Raw genomic sequence first — 20,484 nt, 5'->3', positions numbered from 1 at the left:
TCTTTCCTCCCATCTTCTTTTCTGAATTCTTTACATTCTTCAGGTCTGAGATGCTGCTTCCTTCAGGGGACCTTCTTGGATTCCATTCCCCATTGGGAACAATCTTTCCCTCATCTGAACTCCTTATCTAGTTTCTTACCAGAGAAGATATTTAGTGTTTTTCACCTGGTACAAAAAAAAGAGGACAGAAGTGATTTTCCAGGCAGGTCTGTGGCTCCCACCTCATCCCTAGCATGTTACCCAGAGCAGAGGCCCTTGGAAGTAGGAATTGGATAAATACTGTACAAGCTAAGGCTGGGAAAAAACACCCCCTTTATGAGCTCCCTGTGGTGGCTCTTTCTCTGCTAGGCTAGAGCCCTATATGGGCTGATTCTAGCTTTAAGCTACCAGAATCCTGGACACTAACCCATGTCCCCCAGCCTCTTGCTAATTCCATTTCCAGGTCAGCCCAAGGATGAGCCCAGAGTCTTCTGTCCCACAGTTTCTTCTCCTCATGGTGGTGGATGCCACAAGGGCGTCACTTGGCCACACCAGTTCAGGGAACAGGCCCTGGGCAGCCCATGTTCTTGCAAGCCTATTATACCTGGGAGCTCTGTGGTTTCATGTGCTGGACAGAGGACCTATCAGGCCACCCCCAGGGAGCTGGTCATCCCTTGGCATCAGCCACACTGGGCCCCAGCTTCCATTTGGCCTGGGTCAGAGAAGTTAATTTATTGAATGAAGCCAGTGAAGTACGTGTGTGTATGTGCAGGGGCCCTGAAGAGAGGTACTAATTTTATGGATGTGTATTAACGTAAGAACAAACGTATCAACCTGCTGTGTTCTTGATAAGTGACCCTCCCCCACCCCCAAACATCTTGGTTTCTGCACTGTTCAATATGGTACCCACTATCCACGTGTGGCTATTTTAAATTAAATTAAATAAAGTTTAAAAGCCAGTTCCGGGAAACGGACTTTGGCCCAGTGGTTAGGGCGTCCGTCTACCATATGGGAGGTCCGCGGTTCAAACCCCGGACCTCCTTGACCCGTGTGGAGCTGGCCATGTGCAGTGCTGATGCGCGCAAGGAGTGCCGTGCCACGCAAGGGTGTCCCCCGCGTGGGGGAGCCCCACGCGCAAGGAGTGCGCCCGTAAGGAAAGCCGCCCAGCGTGAAAAGAAAGTGCAGCCTGCCCAGGAATGGCGCCGCCCATACTTCCCGTGCCGCTGACGACAACAGAAGCGGACAAAGAAACAAGACGCAGCAAATAGACACCAAGAACAGACAACCAGGGGAGGGGGGGAAATTAAATAAATAAATCTTTAAAAAAAAAAAAAAAGCCAGTTCCAACACATGGGAAAATCACACCTAATTTAACTTATGGACAACAGTTAACGGTAATATTATAATATTTTACATCAATGGCAAAGAGGATATATAAATTCTAAGGGACAACGGTTTTAAGCGGGTATGGGTTTTTTTTTCCTTTTAGAGTAATGGAAAAGTTCTAAAATTGACTGAGGTGATGACAGCACAGCTCTGTGATGAAACTGAGGGCTACTGAGTGTACACGTTGAATGGACTGTACAAAGCATGGGGCTGTGTAACAGGGTATAACAGGTATAACCAGTGATGGACCAAGGACTGTGGTTTTGCAAAGAACCTGAGCCCCAGGGAGGGGCCATGACCTCCCAAGCTTGTTATTGGGCAGACGTGAGCTTAGAAGTAGGATACATACTCCTGAGCCAGACTCGTTGCCCTGTGCCCCTGTTGCCTCCTTCCTCGGTGGTCTCCCCGGGCTCTCCCAATCCGGAGCCCCTTGTGGGCCCAGCACGTGGTCCCGGCAGAACAAGGTAGAGCAAGGCTGGTGGAGGGGATGCTTCTGAGTGCGCTCCAGATGCTTCACATTCCTGATCGGGTCAGACCTGCCCCGGGGCAGTCGGGGAATGGCCCTTCTGCAGAGCCTCAGATCTTCCTTCCGGAGCTGCTCTCTTTCTGCCCAGCCCTGGGGGGCGAGGAGGTTCTGAAGAGCTCTCGACAGCCGGGGGGCGGGGCTAAAAGGCTGCGTGGCTTCCCTGCCGAAGCACTTCTGGTCCAGCAGGGGTTGGAAACCAGCAGGGAATTGCACCCCTCGCCTCTTTCAGGGTCTCCAAGTCCAGCGCGAGGGGTGTCTGGGAGCAAGGTTTCCTCCAGCCCAGGCTCAGGGCGGCGTTTGGCGGGAACTGGATCTCCCTTTCACCTGCAGCTCAGCCGGAAGCCTGAGGGAAGGCGCAGGAAGAGGGGCGTCCTGGGGTGGTGGGAGGGGGATGGGAGGCCAGGGGAGGGGGCACCCGGGAGCACCCTGACCCCGCCGGATGGAGGGAGGCGGAGGGGATGGGGGTTGGGGGAGAAGAGGGGAGCCTGGCAGCCAATGGGAGGGAGGATCTCGTTTCAAAAGGGTTAAACCCCAGCCAATGGGCGCCTGGGGGAGCGGATCCTGCTCACTCCATTCAAGAATCCCAAGTATTCAAGATGGACGGCAGGGAGTGTGGAAGGAGAAAGGGGGCGAGGGCGAAGAGCGAGCTGGGCAGAGGAGAGGGGCGCAGCGGCCGGCTGGGCTCGGAGCCTCCGGCCGGGTCTGCGCGTGGAGGAGCGGCCGCGGGGAAGCCGAGCCCAGCGCGGGAGAGGGGCTGGCGGGGTGCGGGAGGGCGGGCGAGACGGGAGCGAGGCCAGAGAGGGAAGCCAGGAGGGGAGGGGAGGGCAGAGAAAGAGCCCAGGAAGAAGGAGGTGGCAGGCAGAGGAACGTAACGAAGAGCAATGTGTAGGTATCGTGAGCTCCCAAAAGGGTAACGGCACCGATTTTCGATTTTATTCTCTCTTGGTGAAAGGGGGGGGGGGGGGGGGTTGTGGAAGGGTGGGTCTGGGCTCTTTCTCTCATCTTCTTTCCCCCCTGTTCTTTCTCCTCCACTCGTGGGCATCTCTTCTATTTTTTCCTTTCGGAACAGCTGTAACTGGGGAGCACTGGGCAGGCCTTGACGGGGCGGCTTCACTGCCATTTTCCAGTGGGGGGTGTGGTGGGGAAGGGGTGGGGGGCTCTGTGAGCATCTCTGAGGCTGGGTGGGTGTGAGGAGGTGGGGGACAGGGGAGTTGGCGGGTGTTCCGAGGGGAGCATCGGGGCCGAGGGCTGAAGCTGGAGCATCTTGAGAAGTTGCGGGGTGAGCCAAGGGGCTGTGTGTGGGGAGTGAGCCCTCCCCTTAGCTAAGAGTTTTGGGGTGGTAAAAGGGGTCCAGATATGTGCGCTCACACTCCATTTCTTGCTGTTTGGGTAAGTGTGTGGTGAGCGGAGTTGTACAGCAAGTATGGCTGAGAGTTTGTGTGGGTGTGGGTGTGTGGTCCGGCCTCGAGGTGTGTGTGCTGGGGCGGGGGGGGGGGGGGGGGAGCGCAGCACAGTTGGGAGTTGAGGGGGAGCTCCCCCACCCCCACTTCCCAGCTGCCCCTCTCATCCCATTCACAGAATGTGGCTTTCAGGACCCTCCAGGTCTCCTCCTCCAGTCTCCATGGCTGCAGGGAGGGGATGGGAGGAGACAGTCCTGACCAGCCCCCTGCCCCTGCTGCTCCAGCTAACCCTCCACCTGCCCTTTCTCTCTCTCCCTTCCACAGGCTGGGCCCCATCCCCTGCTGCTCTGGGGGGCAGGGGCCGGAAGATGGTGGCCAATGAGGAGGGGGAACGAGAGAACTTGAGCCGGGGCCTCCCCTCCCCCATTTCCTCCCCAGTCTCTACACCAGCTTCTGGAAGGAGCTAGGGGGTGGCTCCTGGGCCCAAGGTGGGGGAGGGGCCCTGCTGGCTGGTGAATTGCAGAGCCTGCTCCTCAGAAATGAGTTGGGTATGTGAGAGCTAAGTGGAGAGCAGAAGGGATCTTGGTCCCAGCCCCTTCTCCCTTCCCTCCCTAAGGAGAGATCTGGGAACCCCTTGGCAAAGAATCTTCCTCTTGCCTCTCTAGAGCTTGTTCGGCTGCCCTGGCTTTGCCCCCCTCAGCCCCTGTTGGTGTGGTCCTGTTCCCAGCTGGGACTAGTTTGCCCAACCCCAGGAGTAGAGTGTCCTGGTGACTGGCCCTAGCTGGGCCTTCGTTTCCGCCGGTTAGAACTGCAAACTGTGAAACCAGGCCTCATACTTGCAGATTACTGGAACAAACTGCCTGGGAAGGCGGGAAAGAAGTAGCTTCCTGATGGGGTGGGAGGAGGGGAGAGGGGAAGCCCAGAGGAAGAGCTCCCAACTAGAATTCTGTCCTCAGATCCTCCTGCTGACTGGAGTGGGAAGGGCTTCTCCCAGAACTCACTCCATTGCTTGGAGGCTCTTGCTGGTCATTGCTCCAAGCAGTAACTCCACAGCCTCTGCGTCTCTGGGCTAGCTCTTAAAAGTGACCTGGACAATAGTTCACCAGCTCAGAACCAGAGCTGGAGTTTCTGGGGCCCTAGCTCCAGCCTGGAATGTGTCAGACCTCTGGCCTGCTCTGGATTTTTGAACATCCAGGTGTCCCTCCAGGGCAATCTCTTGGCTATGGGCTTTAATCAGTCTGGGAATTATTTGTGCTGGGTTTAATTAAGCCCCTTAGCTTAGGAAAAGCAAGGAAGTACTGGATGAGGTTGAAGGCTCCCTAACCAGAGTCCACAGAGAAGACAGAAACAATGAGATTCTAGTCCCACCACCAATGCAAGCTTATCCCTAATTCGATACAAGAGAGGGAGTCCCTCTTGCCATTTTGTTGAATGCCAAATCCATAAAGTGCTTTGAAGATCTCTGAGGAGATTTGGGGGTGGCGCTTCACCAGCAGCTTCCATCTCTGGACCTGGAAATCTCTCTGCTGCCTGGACCTGTTGACAGCACTGCCCCACCCCCTAAATCTGGCAGTTCATGGGAGAGTGTCCCTTTGAGTCTCAGAACTCCCCTTTATCTAAACCAAAAGGAGAGAGAACTTGAGAGGTGAGAAGAGGGTTCTGTTGTCCTGGTAGGCAAGCTTCTCTCCAGCAGGGAAGCTGGCAGAGATACGAATCCCGATAAAGCCAGCTTCGTGAGTGTCCCTCAAACTGTTGGCATTTCTAGCAGCCACTTCTGCTGAGGATTCCAGGATTGCCTGTCAAGCCCAAGGGATCCCTTCAGCGACCTCCCTGGACTATGCCCTCGCCTCCAAACCTCAGAGAACAAGGTGGTCTTCTCTGGTGGAATGGGAATGAGGAAAAAGGCAAAAGGAGGAGTGGAGAGAAAATAGAGGATTACTACTGAGAAAGGAATAGAAGGGTGCGAGGGGGCAGAGGGAGGCTGAGAGCTGAGTGGGCCAGGGACTGGGAGAAGGGCTGAGGAGGCAGGGCCGGCACGCCTCTGCTGCTGGCCAGAGCTCTTTTCACATTGTGCTACTGTCTGCACCTATTACTAGCAGTGCAATGTTAAAAGGGCATTGGCCATGTAGTGCTACCCAGCTCCGGCTGCCTCCTCAGCATCGCGACCTCCTTTCCCATCTGGGCACCAGTCAGCTTCCCCGGTGGAAATCTGGGAAGCCCTGCTATTAGTCACACTAACAGCTCACATTTATGGATCCACTTCCATATGCAGAGCATATGCTAGGTGCTACATATATTGTCATGAACCCCAATAGCTTCTTGGCAAGTATACACGTTTTACAGATGACAAAAAACCTGAGGTCCAGCAGTGTTTAGGCAGTAGGGTCAAGGTTTTACAGCTTTTAAGTTGCAGTGCCTAGATACAATGCTGTCCTACACCTGACAGCTCACCCATCTCTGTAGACCCATCTAGAGAGGTTTGAGTAGGTTTTATCATCTGGAAGGTTTCCTGATCTGCGGGGTGGAAGGTTTTGATACCATCTGCTGGTTGTATGAGGAACTCTTTGAAAGCCTAAAGCCTTTAAGGATTAAGTGGCAGCCTGTTGGCTAGGGTGAAAATGCGATCCCAGACCCAGTTGGATGGAAGGTGGGAATTACTGTTAGGCCTAGAGTGGACCTCCCTGAGGAAAAAGGGATAAAAAGGCTAACCTGAAAGGGCTACTCCCTAGGAAAAAGGACTTGTGTGCCCTTGGCATTTCATATCTGCAGCTCCTTCCTTGCAATTCTCAGCATATCCCCTCTCGGTCACGTCTGGGCATCCAGGATTTGGACAGGACCTGCCCATGGCCTGATCTAAGCCTTAAGGATTAAACAGGCATCCCTTGAGCCAATCTCAGAATGATTCTTCCAAGAAAGACAACAAGGAACTTGAGAACAACTCTGCCACTTCTCTGTTTCCCACAGTGCCAAGGTGGCTAAATAAGAACTTGTTAAAGTGAATTGAGAGAGAGATATATTCAGGGTGCCTGATTTTCAAGGGCAGAACTTGGAGCTTGAGAAGACTTACCAAACTTTGGTGCAAGAGGTGGGGCTGAGGGGTTACAGGGCTTCAAGTTCCCCTGCTAGGACCCAGGAGAAGAATCTGCATGATTAGGCATGCAGAAACTGAGAGATGAGTCAGACTCCTGAGGCTGCTTAGGTGGTGGGTGCTGGGCATCATTCCTTCCTGGTTTGCATTTGTACCCTCTGCTTAACCTTTCCACCCTTCATCTTCTGCATCATCATCTTTGTTCTGTTGTTGACAGCAGTATTCGGGATGGTACCCAGCTTTATGTCCTTTCAGTATATTAAAACTTCTATTTGAGCCTGAAGCCATTTCATGATGCCACTTCCCAACTTTAAAAACAAAACAAAAAAGGTTGCTTCCCTAATACCCTTGGGATGAAATCTGGATTCCCTAAGTGGCTTGTGGCCCCTGCCGATCTCTTCATTTCTTATCTCGCCTCACCTACTTGTACCTTTACTCCAGCCATGGGAAACATATTTCCTCCTCAAATGAACTAAGCTTGACCCACTTCACACACACAGTTCCTTCTGCCTGAAATACTCTCCCCATTCATCCCCTTTGTCTACACAACTTATCCTTCGAGTGCTGTCATAGACCTTACTTCTGTGAAGCCTTCCTTGACTCCCCATTCTAAGCTAAGTACCTCTTCGACCCCTCGGAGCTCACTGAGTCCCAGCTCAGAGACCTCACCATCCGTTGGAGTTGACTGCTTATTGTTTGTGTCTCCCACTCAACCATAAACTCCATGAAGCCTGGCTATGGCTGCCTTGTACACCGTGGAATCCCCAGTGCTCAATGCAATGCCTGGCAAGAAGGTGCTCTATAAATATTTGTAATATCAATGAGTGAATATGGAGATAATATAGCTTACAAGACATTTTTATACCCTGCATGCCCCACCCCACCCCCATAAGTGCTAGGAACCCAACACAGCATGAATTTAACCTTACTGCCAAAATATGCCCTTGACTCATGCGCAGCAGTGCTGCGATTCTGAGTGGTTTTGATCCACTTCCTACCAAGGCAGCACCTTGGCTGTTCTATTTTCCTTTTAGCCCTAAGTGTGGGCATGGGCTGACCCAAAACAGAACCAAGCTGAAAAATAATGGGCAATGGAACTCAAGGAAACTATATTTCTGGAATCATTCCCCTCCAGCTGCCCAATCGTGGATCCAAGCACAGATTGATTCATTGTCAAGGGTTCCAGAAAACGCAAGCTGTTAGGATGCTCCAGCTGGAGCAGAGCTCACAAAACCCATCCCTTTAAAAAAAACCAGAACCACGAACTCCAATCTGTTGCCACAGACAAAGTAACGGCTGCCCCCTAGTGGCAGGAAAATACATGCCCCTTAAGGAAGGGTGTGTGACTGGGTGGTCAGTGCACAAGGAAGGAAAGTCAGGACAGAATTCCTCACGGTTGCTTTTCCCCTTTTTATTAAAAATAGACCCAAACACTTTATGTATCATACAAAAGTTTCATTCGCTGGTGGCAGCCACGGGAAAGACTGGCCCCGTAGCATCTGATTTCCCACCTTCCCTCCAGGGGACTGGGTCCCAGGGAGCAACTGCTGGGCCTTGGAGAGGTCCCATAATGACTGCTCACCCTGGGAACAGACAGCTGGGAGTGGGGGCAGGGCAGCTTTCCCCACCCCACCCAATGGCAAAGGTTAGATACTCGAAAGTGCCTCTTTAGTGCCAAGATAAACTTAACAAGTGGAGTGAAATGGGAACCTCTGATCCTTTATTTCCCAGGGCCTGGGATTTGGGTTTTTCTTTCCACTCCCCGAGTCCTTTCTCCTATACCTGGGGGTGGGAAACTATTCACCCACCGAGAATGATCCCTCCCAGTGTCTGAGGCCAAAATTTCACTTCTCATCTGTTCTGAAGCCTAGGATCTACCAGCCCCATGACCAAGGCTTGTCTTCTCTGTTTAATCAAGAAGAGTTGGGGCAAAAAGCTGCTTCCTCCCATCACACTTTCTGCCTGGCGCTGCACCCTTCCAGAGGACTAGAAGGACCCACAACTGTCCCACCCCAGTTTTTCTCCCTGACTGCTGCCCACTGCTGAGCTTGAACACCCCTGGGGTACTCCAGACCCCTGTTCCAAAAGGGGTCTGGTAGTGATGGGGTGGGGACAAGGAAGGGGTGGTTGGAGCTGGGTTTCCCCCAGGGGTGGGGCAGTACTCATGCTGGTCTGGCCTGCTTGGCAGGACCAGGGGGCAGATGTGGGGGGGGGGGGGCGTGGGGCATGCGGAGGAAGGGCACAGCCTGCCTGAGCCCCTCAATCCCAGCCGTTGTCTTTCACCATGTGTGACATTTCAATGATGTACTTCCCTTCCTTGTACTTCTGGCTTGTTTCAAAAGCTTGTTCCTGGTGGAGGAGGAAGCATTGAAGGTAGGACAAAGCAGTCCCCCCTTCAGGTCCTCCTAACACCTGTTTGGCCCCTACCCCACTTGACCCCACCTTAGTCCAACCCAGCTACTAGCATATTCTTAGGACCATGCAAAGACCTGACTGTGGGCCCTGGGACTTGGGGACTTGGAGGTTAACCCTATTCCCCAGGCACTTACATACTTCCAACCCAGTGTGGTTTTGCAGCTCTCGCAGAAAATGTCGGCTACCGAGTGGAGTCCCGTGAGCAGGAGGCGTTGTTCGGCTGGCCCACAACCCACGTTGACCCTGTCTCAGGAAATAGGAAGGACCCAGCACCCAGTGGGGTGGCTCTGTCAGTCCAGCCCCCAACCAGCCCAAAGGAACTTCTGTTCAGCCCTCCAACTGGAAGCACCTGCTTTGGGCAAGTCACCCCTTTAGGACTAGTGCTGGAACCTTCTTTCTCCAACACTACGGATTTCAGTTTTGCCCAGAAGAGAATGGCGACTGACTTTCGGAACCTCTTTGCAAAAGGGAAGGCAAAAGCAGGGGGTGCACAATCCCTTCTGATGGCTCACCCCCAGTTTCCACAGAGGAAAAAAACTTCACACACACACACGCACAGGCCCACACGCACAAGGAAAGAGGTAGACTCACACGGAGTTAAACAGGTAGGCTCGGCCATGGCTCCCTTGGAAGGACTGTGGAGACATAGGACAGACAGTGACTACCCGGTAGCTCTTGGCCCCACTGCCTGAGTCCCCGTGGGATGGAGGAGAGAGGAAGGGCGGGCTTTCTCTGCTGGCTTACTCCTGGGTAGCATTCAAACTGGCCTGGTGTCAAAGGGAGGAGGGGAGTGGGAGGCCCCTACTTGGCGTACCTTGGAAATAAGCTCATCGTGTTTGGCCAGGTGTGCACGGCAGTGGACGCAGCTGTAAGTGCGGTGGCAGCGGGGCAGGTAGCTGCGGAAGGTCTTGGTAGGGAGGCAGGCAGGGCCCGGGCCAGGGTCACAGCTGGGCATGACAGGCTGGAGGACAATGCCCTGGCGGGCTGGAGGGGCTGGCGCCGTGCAGCCCCCACACAGACGATCGCAGGTGAAGCAGCGGAGCAGGTTGGCTAGAGCCGTGTTTCAGGGCAGGAGAAAAGTGGGGGGGCTGCCCAACCAGGGCCCCCCCAGACGAGAACCAGATGGAAATGGAAGTCACCTGGGAAGAGGAGGGTGCATCAGGATAGCCGTGACCTGAGAAGCCCCTCCTGAGGCCACAGAGAAGGTGGGCCTCAGCTCACCTCCATCCCTGCTTCCCTCATCACTGTCACCCCTCCCCATATCCAGGCACAATGTGTCTCCCTGGCCCCTGGGTTTCCATTTTGCTCTGGCGAGCCTGGCAGCAGTTCTAGGCTTCTGGTGGCAGAGCCAGGGAGTTGGCGCCTCTCCCTCCTGGGGCAGTAGCAGCCTCCACCATTTTCCACTGAGAACAGCCCGCTGGCACTAACGCTGCCTTGGGAGCAACGTCACCTGTGAGTGCCCTCGCCTTGGTTTTCAGTTCTTTTGTGAGTATCTGCAGTACACAAGCATTGGTACGCACTGTGTCTCTGGGGCTTGCAGCCTTTTAAAAGTTGGGGGTACTTGGTGGTTTTTCTTTCACGGCTCCATGCATTTTGGGGGAAGGAAAGGGGGGTACACAGGCAGGTACGTACCCTGCTTCAGCACTCTGCTGGGGCCGAGGGGCCTGGACTCTGGGATTCTTCGCTAGAACTTTACGGATGTCTCTTTTCAATACGAGAAGCTCAGGCGTGGCATTTCCCCAGTCCTGCGCCTTGGTCCGCTCATTCCAGCCCAGCACAAGTGCCTGGATGCCTCCATAGCCCCTTGGTTTCTCTACACAGCTCTCTGCTAACTGTTGCCTTAGCCCCCAGTCAAGGACTTAGGCACCCAGCCATAGAAGAGAAAATACCTTTGCTTCAGACAAGTCCGACAGCCGGAATCAATGGGAAATGGATAACCCATCAGGGAAGCAGAACTCCTGGGCTGAGCAGGGCTGTGTGGTCAAGTGTGGGAGCAGTGTCTGCTCTCAACCAGGGAGGGGAGGGAACCCGTTTTTAAAAGCTGTGCTTTGGGGCACAAGGGCAGGGACAAACAGTAGTGACCCTGTGGGTGACTAAGATGAAATCAGTTTCTGGATTCTGATTAGGAATCTTGAAGATGTTGGGATCTGTCCCCACTCCAGGCCCAAAGTGGCAAAGGGAGCTGGAGGCAGACGATAAGAAGGGAGGTGTCCTCTGTTGGCGCTGATAAGCAGGCACGGTTCCCGGCACCTTCTTGCCCGTTGTGGGTGTTGAACCTGAGCCTGGTCCGAAGATGCTAGGCCACTACAGGGAGGAGAGGCAGCGAGCTCCGATTAGCCAGGGCAAACAGGCTATGTTCATCCTGTCCTCTGCTGCAGCACACGCACCCCATCTGTTCCACTCCTCTGCTGCCAGGCAGTCTCTCCATAAAAGCCCGTTCAAGACCATCAGTGTCAAGTCCTCTCTCACTGGCCGGGCCCCAGGAAGAAGCCTCGGGCTGAGATGAGAGTGACATTGGGCACTGGCCGCAGGAAAGGTCTCTCCTGGCTAGCAGACTCGGTCACGGTCTAGCCACCATTTCACAGGTCTGCCTTCTACTTTGCCTGCGACTTCCCTTCTGACCCGCGCCACCTTGCAACACCTTCAAAGGGCCGGCAAGGTGTGTGTGTGGTGGTGGGGGGGGGGGGGGGCGGCTCGGGTCCCAGCTCTCTGGCTCCTTCCCCTGCCTCCTTCCCGCCGCCCTCTCCCGCTTCCCCATCAAGCCTTGGAGAGGCTCCATAGAAAGCCAGAGAACTACGGAAGGGGGAGTAGGGGCCATTTTTTCTCCCCTCAGATCACTGGGAGAAGCAAGTTGGGCAAAAGATTGGCAGAAGAAACAAAGGCGTGCTGGTTGCTGGGGGCAAGATGCTCGCCGTGCTGCGAGACAGAACTGGACGGTGGAAGGTGGGGGTGGGGGCGGGGGCGGGGTGGGGGAGCGCTGACGGCAGAGGCGCCGAGGCGGAGGCTCGAGGAACCAGGTGCGAATCCCATGCCTCTCCGAGAGAAAAAAAGAGAGAGGGAGGGGGACACCTGCTCACAATGGATTTTCTCATCTGCTCGAGGACTTCAGCGCCCCCCTGGGCTGGCATTCTTGGTATGGTATGGTCCAAATGATGAGCAGCGCAGCCAGCTCCCAGGGCGGGCTTTGGGGGTCTGCACCAGCAGCAAAACAATAAACAGTGATGCCTGATGCCGCAGCCAAAGTTGCCGGGAAATAAGTGCGGGAACCGTCAGTGCTTGGAGAGGGATGGAGGACCCGAGAGAGAGAGGAGCGGAGGCAGCAGGGAGGGGGAAGGGAGGACAAAGGGTGGATGAATAATGCCTTTGCAAGGGGGAAAAAGCAACACGCAGCAGGAGGAGGAAATTTTTAAAGGAGGAAAAAAAATTCAGTTGGAGAAGGGCTGCCCCCTCACCTTGAGGTCTGCTCCAGAGATCTCCGTCTAGCTCTCTCTCTCTCTCTCTCTCTCTTAATCTCTCTGCTCACTCTTCTCTCTTCTCTTTCCGCTCCTTCAATTGGGAAGGGGATGGGGGCAGGGGCGGGTCGTTAGGGGCTCGAGGCTGGGGCTGCAAAGCTGACCAGCTGCTGAGGGGCCAGAGGTTGTCTCGTTCTGTGCCTCGTCTGTGGGTGAATGTGGCTGTGTGTTGTGGAACTGCATCATAACACTGTGAGTCATCCATCCCCCCCACCCCCCTCACCTCCCACGTCAGAGCGGGGCTGGGAGACACAGGAGGCGGGGAGGGAGGGAGGGAGGGAGGGGGTATGCATCGGGGGACGGGGCTGGGGGAGTGACGCAAGGGGGTGGGGGCAGGGGGACAAGAGGAGAGGCAGGTTGCTGAGGATAGAGGCAATTTGGTGAAGGAGCTAGGAAGAGCCTGGGGGAAGGACAGGGCTAGGCAGGAATGGAGTAAGGGTGGCAGGGTTGAGGAAAGGAGGTGGCAAGGAGAGGGCAAGAGATGGATGCAGAGAGTCAGGCACACACACATTCAAGATGATAACTCTTCCCATTTCAGCCCGGACACTTGCCTTGACGCAGGGAAAAGAAGGGTGTATACAAATTGTCATGGATGACAAACTGTCCCCAAGTTTGCACCATGCACTTCCAAGCTGCGAAGCCCCAGTTTAACATCCATGAAGGAGTCATAGACCAAGTATGGCATCTCAGGGGTAGCAACCTCTTATCAACAACCACCAAACAGTGGGAACAGAGGTATCCATGTTACATAAGGTTCTTTATCGGGCTGTAAACTTTTGAAGGCACAATCTCTGAGAAACTTGTCTCTGCACTCCAGGACTGCAGTGCCTGATGCAGAGCCTTGTAGAGAGAAGACGCTCACAAAATATTCAGGTTTCATTTCCAGACCTGGATCAATTGTCTGACTTTGGTCTCAAAGAGACCTGAGTTGGAATCCTAGTCCTGCCAATTACTCACCCAGGATCACTGAGCAAGGTTCTGATCCTCTTTGTGCCTCAGTTTTCCTCTTCTGCTAAATGACTCTAATATTTACCCCTTGAAGAAGTGAGGTAAAGTGAAGTAACATGTATATGCCCCAAAAAGGGCCTGGCATGCGATAGGCACTCAGTAAACCATGGTTATTGTTATTTCAAAACATCATTCTCAATTTATTACCCCTACACCCAGAGAGAATTTACTATTGGATTCTAATCTCAAAAGAAATTCCATACTGCTTTAGATCAGCTTTCAGTTAAATTTCATTTGACTTGTAATATTTCTCATGGAGAGCTGTCCTATGCATGCCACTGAAGTACGTGTATTTCCCCTAAGAAAAAAGCCCAGATTTCTAACAGATGGCTAGCTTTCAGAAAATGAAGAGTGACATAGATAGTGACTTATAGAAAGGAGTTCTTGTGGGTGGTTTGTTTTCCTTCTCACATGTAAAAAGGGGGAAAAAAGTTAAGGCTGGGAATGTGGGTAATGGAAAGCATTGCAAGCAGGTTATGGGGGAAAAAAGGGGCGGATTTTGAATATTTAATCAGGTAAGAGTCTGTGGTTTGAGATAAATTCTGAAAAACACCACGTAGGTATCTTGAGCCAGGTACCGAAGGTTTGGGTTTAAGAGGGAGAACTGGGTAAAGAAAAAAGAGAGAAGTGTTCTTTTCTGGGTAGGAGATGAGAAAGGAGATTTAAGTGGAGGAGAAATTTGAGGAGCCATTGCTAAGATCAAGAGGAAGTGGGAAAAGGAAGGTGAGTAGCTGTTAGGTTTGGAAGCAAAAAGGATACTGATGAATTTAAATCAACCGAGGAAGAAAATGATCAAGGATTTAGCCGGAGAAGAGAATGATGACATATGAGAATGGTATTATTTGGGGGTGGGGTGAAGATGGCAGGAACACTTGGTGGAGGACTGAGAGTGAAAAAAGAGAGTATAGTGTAAGGAAGCACATATGTGCCCTGACTCTTCTGGAGTGGTGGGATGGGGTCGGTGGGGGTGAATGGGGACCTCGTATATTTTGAATATAATATTTTTAAAAAATGAATTTAAAAAAATAAAATTTTTAAAAAATCAGCATTTGTGTTAAAAAGAAAAAAAAAAAAGAAGCAAGACAGAGAAGAGAGGAATTTAAAAGGTAAGGGGTTTCCTCCCTAAATTTCATACTGAGTTGGCTATAAGGCATCCAAATAAAGATGACCTTCAGATAATTGGGAGAAATTGCCTCAAGGGAAGGGAGAGAGTAGAGGCAAAGAAAAAGATCTGGCAGATACATTACATGAAAATGTGAGAAGATGAGCTCACTTAGGGAGAAAGTTTGCAAATGGAAGACTTGGACTGAATTTTTGAAGAATAGCTAACAATTGGAGGGGGGGGGAGGTACCTTACAGTTAATTGGAGAACTAATGCATGCATAGTGAATGAATGAAATAAAGCAAACCATCAAAGAAAACAGTGAGAGGTAAGAAGTGATGAAGGCACAGCTTGTAAAGTGAGCGCCAAGGTGGGGGCCAGCAGGAAAATCACAAATCAGGAAATTTTCCTGTGGGTCCTCAGTCGGGATTACCCACCTGAGCTGGACTGAAAAAATTCTTACCTGTAAAGTGGAGAAAACAATTAGAGTACCTACCTCCTGGAATTCTTGGAGGATTAAAGGGAATTTATATCTGTAAAGAACATAGAACATACCTAGCAATTACACTATATAAGTGTTTGCTACTATTATATAACTCGATTCAGATTCCAAAACCGTGGGTTTTAGTTCTAGCTCTACTACTTACTGTGAAGGTTTGGGTCAGTCCTTTCATCTCTCTTAGTCTTTTCCCCCCATTTGAAATTAGAGATAATAAAGCTGACTTTACTGGGTGGCTGTGAAGGAATTTATTTGAAAGGGCTTTTACAAATGGTAAAGTACCTTACAAATAAATGGAATTTTTATACTGCTCCTCCCCACAGCCCATAATAAAAATTTCACAGCTAATATCAAATGCTTTGTGAGAGGTATTGTGCTTAGAACTTTACCTGCATCATCTTCAATCTTCAAGACAACCTTAAGAGGTTTGGTATTGTTATTATCCTTATTTTACAGATAAGAAACTGGGTCTCAGAGTTTAAACCTGTGATTTTCCCAAAATCACACAGGGAGCAGGTGGCATAGTGAGGAATACAAGATTCCTAAGCCCAGGCTGGTGATGATTATAGATGCGGCAGAGCCTGTTGACTGTGGGATAAATGATTGACCTTGGATAACTGTCCTGGCTTTAGGGAAGGAAACAGTGGGAGAGAGGTTGTTGGGTAATGACCAATTTGTAAGGGAACTGGAAGGCATCTCTTGGACTTTGGGGGAGGGGGATGTTCTAATGAACATTTCTAAAAATTTCCTTTTCAGAGCTGTTATAGGTTTGCAGGAAAAATCATGCCGAACGTACAGTTCTCCCCCGCCCAACACACACACCCCTCCGTTTTCCCTATTTTTAACATTTTGCATTAGTGTGGTGCATTTGTTACAAGCGACGAGTGGGTGTTATTCACTTAAGTCCATAGTTGACATTAGGGATCACTTTTGTGTTCAGTGCTTTGTTGGTTTAAAAAAAACATTTGTGGCAACATATATACACAAAGTATTCCATTTAAACTACTTTCTAGTATACAAGTAGTGGTGTTATATTCACGAAGTTGTGTTACTATCAACTGTCATCCACTATCAAAACTTTTCCTTCACTCCAGACACTCTCTACCAATTAAACATTACTTCCCTCTCTTGCACTTTTATTCTTTTATTTTAAAAGTATTTTTGAATGCCCTGTATGTGCCAAGCACTGTCAGGTAGGGGATGACAGCAGTCTGGCCACTGGCAGGCTGTTTTCCTCCACCTTCCCTACCCTTTGATTCTTCATGCCTAAACCGGGTTTTGCTAACTTCCCCACTTCCTGGTCTGCGGTGGGGCAAGCAGGCCACCGTGGGACCTAGGCAGTGGATCCCCCTTTCTGCCTTTCCCCTCTCGGGGACTGCAGGTGAACCAGCACAACAGCTAAACTCCTGAACTGCTGAGCCTCAGCAACAATTGGCCCTTAGGCCTGTCCCCGTCCCGCGCGGGGGCGTAACCATCACTCCCTCTTACCCTTACTCCGGCTTCGCGAACAGTGACACCCACCGCCCCGCCTACCTTGGCGTCACGATCAAAACAATCCTTTAACTTCAACTCCCAGAGGGCCAAGCGGCTGCGCGCTCCCGAGAACTTCCGACCAGTTCCCGCCCAACTACAAATCCCAAGGGGCATTGCGCGACCGGGTCTCCTACCACTGCGCAAATGCGGAATCGCGTTTGTTTCTGGCGTGGGTCTTCGCCAACCGGTCTTGAGGTTGAGCTTGAGTCCTTCTCGGTGCAGATCTGTTTACCAGCTTGGGTTCGAGGCCGTTCAGGTGAGAGAAACTCAGTTAAGGCAACCGTCGCCTCCGCTGATACTGGTCAGTTTTTGGTGTTTGCGGAGGCTGGGACAAATGCTAGACCTAGAGCTACGGTCCAAGATCGGAGATAATTTCTTCGGCGTTTTCTGGTTTACCGAGTGTTTTTTTTTTTCCTTCTACCATCCCTATTAATCTCTCAAATAACACTGTGTCAGGAAGCATGTCACCAGTTTACAGCTGAGGAAACATTCAGAGAGGTTAGTTGATTTGTTCAAAGACACTCTACTAGGAGCAGAGCCGGATCTTAGGTTGTTTTCCAAACCCGATATCTTCTGCTTTGCACTGGATTACAGAAGCTCTTCTTTGTCGACCAAGAGGGGTGGGAAGTGGGTTTTCCAGTACTTTCGCTTCTCAAGTCTGGAGTATACCAGTAGAACGATAAAGGTGATGTAATCAAGTCCGCCAATCTATGGAAATAGTTTTCCTCTTATGTTCGCATCATTTTTCATTGAGTGTGTTTATTGAGGTGCCTGTGGTTTGGACAGCAAGCAAAAATAACCCAGCTCTTGGATTCTGGTGGTGGTGGGGGAAGCAGCAATAAACAGTGAGACAGATGGTGGTGATAAGAAATGTGGAAAAAAATAAAGTAAGGTTAGAGGAAACCTCCATCGGAGGATTTTGTACAGGGATCAGGCTTATGTTTAGATCTGATATTTAATTTGTGTTTCAGGTACAGCAGTTACACAGTAAAAATGGGAGAGGAGGCCAACGATGATAAGAAGCCAACTACTAAATTTGAACTAGAGCGAGAAACAGAACTTCGCTTTGAGGTGGAATCATCTCAGTCAGTTCAGTTGGAATTGCTGACTGGCATGGCAGAAATCTTTGGCACAGAGCTGACCCGAAACAAGAAATTCACCTTTGATGCTGGTGCTAAGGTGGCTGTTTTCACTTGGCATGGCTGCTCTTTGCAGCTGAGTGGCCGCACTGAAGTTGCTTATGTCTCCAAGGACACTCCTATGCTGCTTTATCTCAACACTCATACTGCTTTGGAGCAGATGCGGAGGCAGGCTGAGAAGGAAGAAGAAAGAGGCCCCCGGGTGATGGTGGTAGGACCCACTGATGTGGGCAAGTCTACAGTGTGCCGCCTGCTGCTCAACTACGCAGTGCGTTTGGGTCGCCGTCCCACTTATGTGGAGCTGGATGTGGGCCAGGGCTCTGTGTCCATCCCTGGTACTATGGGGGCCCTCTACATTGAGCGGCCAGCAGATGTTGAAGAGGGCTTCTCTATCCAGGCTCCTCTGGTGTATCATTTTGGCTCCACCACTCCAGGCACCAACATCAAGCTTTATAATAAGGTCAGAGCCAGAGCCAAGTGGGCTGGAAAGACTGGTAGCTATTTGGGTAGGTATGGGGAAGTTTTGTCAGCTAGTTAAAACTGCCTACAACCATTTCGTTGCTACCTCTCAGCTGGTATTAACAGTTGCATGGTTTCAGAAAAAAGCAGTTGCAGATATGTCCATCTCAGATTGTTAATTATTTCTGTAGACCTGTTCTTGGTAATTAAGTTAATTTCCACTTAGGACATAAGACAGAAGGTGTAAGTAGCAACATAAATAGACATTAAATTCATGTGTTGCTGGCAAAACTGCAGCCATAAAAAATAGCATTTTTCTTGTATCCAGTGCCACTTATTCTAAAGAGGGACAATCTAGCCATAGGTTTTTTGTTTTTGTTTTTTTCCTTTCTCAGTTTGATCCATTCTTCTACAGATTACGTCTCGCCTAGCAGATGTGTTCAACCAGAGGTGTGAAGTGAACCGAAGGGCCTCTGTGAGCGGCTGTGTCATTAACACCTGTGGCTGGGTCAAGGGCTCTGGTTACCAGGCCCTGGTACATGCAGCCTCAGCCTTTGAGGTGGACGTGGTTGTGGTTCTGGACCAAGAACGGCTGTACAATGAACTGAAACGGGACCTGCCTCACTTTGTACGCACTGTGCTGCTTCCTAAGTCAGGGGGTGTCGTCGAGCGCTCCAAGGACTTCCGGCGGGAATGTAGGGATGAGCGTATCCGGGAGTATTTCTATGGATTCCGAGGCTGTTTCTATCCCCATGCCTTCAATGTCAAATTTTCAGATGTGAAGATCTACAAAGTTGGAGCACCCACCATCCCAGACTCCTGTTTGCCTTTGGGCATGTCTCAGGAAGACAATCAGCTGAAGCTAGTACCAGTCACCCCTGGCCGAGATATGGTGCATCACCTCCTGAGTGTTAGCACTGCTGAGGGCACAGAAGAGAACCTTTCAGAGACAAGTGTGGCTGGCTTCATTGTGGTGACTAGTGTGGACCTGGAGCATCAGGTGTTTACTGTCCTCTCTCCAGCTCCCCGCCCACTGCCTAAGAACTTCCTTCTTATTATGGATATCCGATTCATGGATCTTAAGTAGAGGTCAGCAGGAAACCTTGCTGCCTGCGGCAGAGATATTCTGGCCTTCACCAAAGGCAGATGGGTTAAGGTATGAGAATCTGGTGAGGCCAGGCTTATCAGTAAAGGGTGGACTAGTAGAAAGTATATATGCTGTCTCTGAAAACAGATGGTGATAACCTGAGTCTTCTAATCTTGAAACAAAGGAAAACCTGGAGAATATAATTGGTTTCTTAGATCACCTAAAATGCCAGTTTGAATTCTCTGTGACCTGGAGAATTCCATTTCTGCTATTATATGGATTAATATTTTGGAGGTTTTTTTTAAAAATTGCCATTTTATACTCCTATTTGCAGTATTTGCTATCTCATTTATCCAGGATGAAAGTGTGAATTAGAGGGACTCTTTCCAGTAAAGTTCAAACTTGGAAAAAACTTATTTTAATAAATATTTTTACCATATCACAGAAGCTGGTATAATTTTTAAAAATTTTATCTTTTTCCTAAGCATTATGGTAACATTATTGAAATGATATATTGTTAAACACTTAGAGGACAGGAAAGCCAAGGCTCACCTGTGAGGCAAGCAGGTGAATTTTTATGATTCACCTTTCCTTTGCCCTTGGGTAGGGTAAACAAATGCTAAATCCATTGTCAATAATGGGCTTGCTGTAGGTAATTAAAAGTCTGGTGATAAACTGGAGATTTCAGATCTAATAATTTTCCAGAGATGGCTCATTTTCTTCAAGCTACAGCTATCACTTCCCTATTTATTTGACCGAAACTTGAGGTCTTAGGTGGTAAGAAGCTAAAAAAGCCCATTCTCTGATATTTTGCAAGAGATTGTTTGCTGCCCCTCCTTTGGACTTGGATTATTTAACTAGTATCTGATGCCAATCATCCATCCATTTATTCTTTCAAGAAATAACTGAGCAACCAGTATTTGCCAGGGACCATTCTAGATTGGGAACAAAGTAGACAGTCTTCTGGAGCTTACATTATTGAATAAATCTGAATGCCTGTGTGAAGCTTGGGGTAAAACCTTCCTGGTGGAGGAAACAGTGCAACACCCTAAGAAAGGACCAAGGTTGGTTCTGGAAAAGGGAAAAAGCTGGTGTGACTGGAGTGTAATGAACAGGGGAGAGTGGTACAAAATGAGGCTGGAGGGGGCAGTAAAGACCAGATAATGTAGGGCTTTTGTAAATCAGGGAGAAGAATTTGGATTTTATTCTAAGAGCAGTGAGAAACCATGGGGGAGAAGTAGTTTAGCAGAGGAATGTCATGATCTAATTTACATTCTGAAAAGTTCACTGCAGCTTGGAGTATGATTATAGAAGTGAGAGTAGAAGCACTACACAAGTTTGGAGATTTTTG

At 50.4% G+C, this 20,484-nt stretch overlaps 2 protein-coding genes across 6 annotated transcripts; one reads left to right on the top strand and one right to left on the bottom strand.

Annotated features, from left to right (window-relative positions):
• Positions 1-7,769: 7,769 nt before the first annotated feature.
• YPEL4 (yippee like 4) lies at positions 7,770-12,489 on the bottom strand. 4 transcript variants are annotated; one of them, XM_058305412.1, is made up of 6 exons: positions 12,247-12,489; positions 10,427-11,098; positions 9,609-9,933; positions 9,386-9,429; positions 8,929-9,037; positions 7,770-8,728 (listed from the first exon to the last, which is right to left on the bottom strand). In XM_058305412.1, exons 3-6 carry the CDS (start codon positions 9,747-9,749, stop codon positions 8,639-8,641), a joined length of 384 nt encoding a protein of 127 aa, XP_058161395.1. In that variant the 5' UTR covers positions 9,750-9,933; positions 10,427-11,098; positions 12,247-12,489; the 3' UTR covers positions 7,770-8,638. The 4 variants fall into 4 exon arrangements, with proteins under 4 accessions (XP_058161395.1, XP_071074104.1, XP_004471090.1 ...); XM_071218003.1 differs by having other exon boundaries at positions 10,684-11,098; XM_058305413.1 differs by having other exon boundaries at positions 8,639-8,728; positions 8,933-9,037.
• A 4,094-nt stretch (positions 12,490-16,583) lies between these two features.
• CLP1 (cleavage factor polyribonucleotide kinase subunit 1) lies at positions 16,584-19,580 on the top strand. Of its 2 annotated transcripts, none has more exons than XM_012530064.3 (3): positions 16,584-16,704; positions 17,420-18,047; positions 18,462-19,580. In XM_012530064.3, exons 2-3 carry the CDS (start codon positions 17,442-17,444, stop codon positions 19,131-19,133), a joined length of 1,278 nt encoding a protein of 425 aa, XP_012385518.1. In that variant the 5' UTR covers positions 16,584-16,704; positions 17,420-17,441; the 3' UTR covers positions 19,134-19,580. The 2 variants fall into 2 exon arrangements, with proteins under 2 accessions (XP_012385518.1, XP_058161393.1); XM_058305410.2 differs by lacking the exon at positions 16,584-16,704 and adding an exon at positions 16,743-16,946.
• Positions 19,581-20,484: the final 904 nt, after the last annotated feature.

Source organism: Dasypus novemcinctus, chromosome 10 (genome assembly GCF_030445035.2).
Source record: "Dasypus novemcinctus isolate mDasNov1 chromosome 10, mDasNov1.1.hap2, whole genome shotgun sequence".
Taxonomy (NCBI): Eukaryota; Metazoa; Chordata; class Mammalia; order Cingulata; family Dasypodidae; genus Dasypus; species Dasypus novemcinctus.
The sequence above is the reverse complement of the archived record's forward strand: the minus strand, read 5'-3'. Positions and strand labels throughout refer to the sequence as shown.

What these genes read in the sequence shown, in the direction of transcription:
- YPEL4 (XM_058305412.1), bottom strand. Translation starts at nt 9,749, where the DNA reads ATGCCCAGCTGTGACCCTGGCCCGGGCCCTGCCTGCCTCCCTACCAAG. An exon ending in GCCTACCTGTTTAACTCCGT is followed by an intron (nt 9,038 to 9,385) that starts GTGAGTCTACCT and finishes TTCCTGAGACAG; the next exon opens with GGTCAACGTGGGTTGTGGGC. An exon ending in CCACACTGGGTTGGAAGTAT is followed by an intron (nt 8,729 to 8,928) that starts GTAAGTGCCTGG and finishes CTCCTCCACCAG; the next exon opens with GAACAAGCTTTTGAAACAAG.
- CLP1 (XM_012530064.3), top strand. Translation starts at nt 17,442, where the DNA reads ATGGGAGAGGAGGCCAACGATGATAAGAAGCCAACTACTAAATTTGAA. An exon ending in ACATCAAGCTTTATAATAAG is followed by an intron (nt 18,048 to 18,461) that starts GTCAGAGCCAGA and finishes ATTCTTCTACAG; the next exon opens with ATTACGTCTCGCCTAGCAGA.